Source organism: Amphimedon queenslandica, unplaced genomic scaffold (genome assembly GCF_000090795.2).
Source record: "Amphimedon queenslandica unplaced genomic scaffold, v1.1 AMPQUscaffold_10373, whole genome shotgun sequence".
In the NCBI taxonomy this organism is placed as follows: domain Eukaryota; kingdom Metazoa; phylum Porifera; class Demospongiae; order Haplosclerida; family Niphatidae; genus Amphimedon; species Amphimedon queenslandica.
This window is the reverse complement of record NW_003549357.1, coordinates 2725-6762: the sequence shown is the minus strand read 5'-3', so window position 1 is coordinate 6762 and position 4038 is coordinate 2725. Positions and strand designations below refer to the sequence as shown.

At 34.8% G+C, this 4038-nt stretch overlaps 1 protein-coding gene across 1 annotated transcript in view; it reads left to right on the top strand.

Moving 5' to 3' along the window:
- Nucleotides 1–308: 308 nt before the first annotated feature.
- LOC105315411 (uncharacterized) overlaps nucleotides 309–4038 on the top strand; it is a gene marked incomplete at its 3' end in the record, with an annotated part of 5978 nt that continues 2248 nt past the window's right edge. Inside the window, exons 1-5 of the mRNA XM_011410051.2 lie at nucleotides 309–840; nucleotides 1478–1650; nucleotides 2007–2201; nucleotides 2931–3123; nucleotides 3674–3901. Coding sequence (XP_011408353.2) covers nucleotides 309–840; nucleotides 1478–1650; nucleotides 2007–2201; nucleotides 2931–3123; nucleotides 3674–3901 — 1321 coding nt within the window. The remainder of the gene's footprint in view (nucleotides 841–1477; nucleotides 1651–2006; nucleotides 2202–2930; nucleotides 3124–3673; nucleotides 3902–4038) is intronic.

Sequence of the window (4038 nt, the reverse complement as noted above, 5' to 3'; positions counted from 1 at the left end):
GTCATAGCCACTGTGCTGCTGTCCCACTGTCTTACTGTCCTGATGTCCTATACTGTCCTGATGTCCTGCTGTCATAGCTACTGTGCTGCTGTCTCACTGTCCTGCTGTCCCACGCCACTATATTATTGCTGTCCTATTGTCCTGCTCTCTCATAATGATAATTGTCCTACTGGCTAGACCGGTAGACCCACCCATTATGATGATGGTTAGCATTACGTCATTTGGATACCTGGTACATGAGCAATGACCCCCTATTTTACTACCACAGCATAAAATTGACGGTTTATCATTCTACAGGTCAGCATCAAATGAGATGGAGGGCTCAGCACACAACTGCAGTAGTAGGAGAGGCCCTGTACTGCTGGGGAGGGGACCAGGAAGGATTAGTTAGGTCGCACGATTCTCCTACAAAGAGACAGTGTACTTCTGCTATTGATGCATTTAACTTATTATCTGGTGTTTGGTCCTCTCAACCTACGAGAGGTACTCCTCCTTTGGGAATCATAGGAGTCTCTTGTACCACCATTAATAATAATATTTATTATTTTGGTGGTTGGTGCGGCCATGACACCTGCTACCATAACAGTTTGAACTGTTTAGACACTTTAACTCTTCAATGGAAAGAATTACAATCAACTAATAACAATTCTGTGACTAAGAGAGGCCTTGGTGGCATGATAGTAATGGGAAGTGAAGGTGAACCTCAACAATTACTGGTTATTGGTGGAGTGGCTCCTATATCAACTATTACACAGTATCATCAATTTGAGTGCAATAAAATGACTGGTGCTGATGATCTTGTTAGTACTAATGAACAGAATATCTACAACCTGTCCAGTGGTGAGTGACTCATTCAATCATTCATATTGTATCATGTCAAATTTGTGGAGTTAAATGAATGTATATACTGGATTTGCTGGAATAAACGTCCTGCTTAAATAAATGCCCATGACAAATATTTTCTAACTATAGATATATACGCATATTTTATCCAGTATATGTACCTTTGGATTTAGATTGTGCCAGATAGCCTAACTGTTGGAGTATAGTTTGGAATGCTAGAAGGTCGCGGGTTCTAATTCACTACAGGCTTTTTTGTTTATTTTATCTGATTTTTTCCCATTAAGAAATAAATGAGTGGTTTTGTGGGTAGAGGTAATGAGGCCGATCTTTCAAGGGGCCTCAGTCTATTCTCTGGCTGTAAAGCAATGAAGATGATGACAAGCTTCACGATTGATTTGAATGATTTCTTGACTCATGTACAAGTACAAGTAATGCATTAGATTTATTTCTAATTAGACATAACATTAATAATGCAGGTTCATGTTACTAATTTACTAACTTTTAAAATAGTAATGCAACCAGAAGGTACTGCCACTGTCAGTCAATTGCTTAACCAATGTACATGTACTTACAGTTGTCTCATATTTTATAGTAAAAATTTGGCATATCAATAGTTACTGATAATTCTCTTTAGGACAATGGACTATTCCATCTGTCAGTGGACAGTGTTGCCCTCCAACTAGTGGCTTTATAATTGAAAAGATCAATCATAATAAAGGAATTATGTATGGAGGAGCAGTGACTGATAGTGGTATCACTATACCTACTAACAGTATCTACTTGTTTCAATTATCACATAATACAATAGTAAGTTAACATGTATACTGGGCGACTCCAAATACGTTTTCAATCAAAAGTTTTGTCAAATTTGCAGCCTAATTTACAAAACTTTACTTCATGTGCTGTTCTGCATTTTATAGTATGTGGATCATAGCAGAATGACACATATTTTAATATTAATTTGGAATTTTAAACGATAAAAAAGGATTTTGACAAAATTATTTAATGACAAAAATCTGAATTTTAGCAACTACATGTACATACATATATATACATGTATATTGACACATATTGAAATAACTAGATTTAGAACATTAAGTGGTGAGCCTAAGCAAACAAAATATATGCATGTACATGTAAATAATATTCATGTATGTTTTTAGAACTGGGAGAGTCTTAAACAAGGAGTAATACCTAATGATGGACTGTGGCCTAAGGAGAGAGAGGGTCATGCCAGCACTATTATCAATGGTGTCTCTACCTCACCTACACTAGTAGTCATTGGTGGACTGGATAATAGACATCAACCAGTGAATGATTGTTTGTTAATAGACACAAACCAGTACAATTGGATGAAAGTATTAATACGTTACACTGCATGACATTATGTTACATACATAGTGTACAGTAGAGTAATAATGTTCAAGTGGTTAAAACAGATTTAATGAAATAGAGATTTTATATCCTAGTATCCACACATGTACAATAATTAGTCGCCATTTTCTGAGTAGATTTTGTGTCTTGTATACCTCAAAGAATGTTTTTGAAGCTGAAAACTATAAGAACAGTTTTATGAAGCCTCTCATCCAGTTGACTGAGTTCAGCACAACATCATCTTTTGATGATTATGTTTGTCAGCCATTGGATAATTGCATAATTAATTTTTATTGTTTTTCATCAAAAATAATTCATTAGTGTTTGTATTTGTGGATTGTTTTTAGAATACATTATTGAGCAATGCATGATTTAAATCAACCGTTTTGCAAATGCCCAATGCCAATTTCAGTCATACCATATACACCATATATTTTGCGGGGATTAAATTTTGTGATTTTCACATTTTTTTAAAATTTGTGAAATTAAAATCCACAAAATAACGTGTTGATTGTATAGTAGGTGTGGTAATTACATTAAAATTGCAAAATTTTTATTTGTGAATGCAAAAATGCAGCCAAATTGTGAAATTTTATACCCGCGAAATATATATGGCATATATAGTACACCCCATTATCATCCACTAGTGTTATGATCTCTTTCAGTCTACACTGTACATGTTGTTATATCTTTACATTCTCTATTTTCTACAGATTCCTCTACCTGATTCTGTTACTTGTAGATACTGTCATACTGTATCATCTTTTGTTTTTGATCCTAATCATGTGTTCCTGACAATAGTGGGAGGTGCTGTAAAGAGGGAACAGAAACATGTAGGAGGAGGAGTAATGGAATGGTTTGATACACCTGTGACTGATCCTAATATCACAATGGTAGTTGAACTAGGTATGATTTATGTATAATCTTGCAAAATAAACATATTACTTTATTGGTGAGGGGATAATTGATGGTTCCATGAAGATATGGCCAATATAAAATCCACCATTTTGTTTCAACCTGATCATGCTCTATGATAATTATGGCACTATATGAACTATGTGTATTTTATAGACAAATTTAATTTCTTCTTTTGTAGTGCATGGGTAGATTTATGATTTTGGCAGCAACCAAAAGCTATACCATCAGTATCGTTTTGTACCTGCTTTATGGTTGCACACAAACTGCTACAGATTTTAAAGTGTATCAAACAATGTGTTGCCTTTTGCTGTGCTCAACTTTTGTGATGATGTGGGTGTGGTAATTAGGGGATGTGGTCAATTAAGCCTGCATATGGATTTCTTAAGAGTAAGCCTCCTTTGTGGTTTACTGATTGTTTTCATCACATACAAATTTTATGAATTACATGTACTATATGTTTCTGTCCTTTTCTCTCCCTCACTCAATCACTAACTTATTTTATTCCTTCCTTTTCCTTCTCCCTCCCTCTCTCCCTCAGTTTTTAATGATGGTCAATGGTCAGTGGGTCCAGTATTAGATTCAGTTAATATTCCTTTATTGTATGAACAAATACTGAAAGAAAGAAGAAAGGAATTGAATGAATTCATGACAGATAAAGAGAAGGAGCTTCAAGTTATCAACAAGTCTTTACGTCATGATCTACAAGTGGCTAGAATTAACAACCAATCACTTCAGGAAGCACTACTGGAGACTCAATCACTATCAGGTATGTGTGCATGTACTGTACATATGATCAGTCTTGCTTTATAAAAGAATAGTTCCGTTTACAATATTAAACTTACATGTTGAAATACATGCACTTTCTACAAAAATGAATGTTTCATTAACCATTGTTTATTTTCA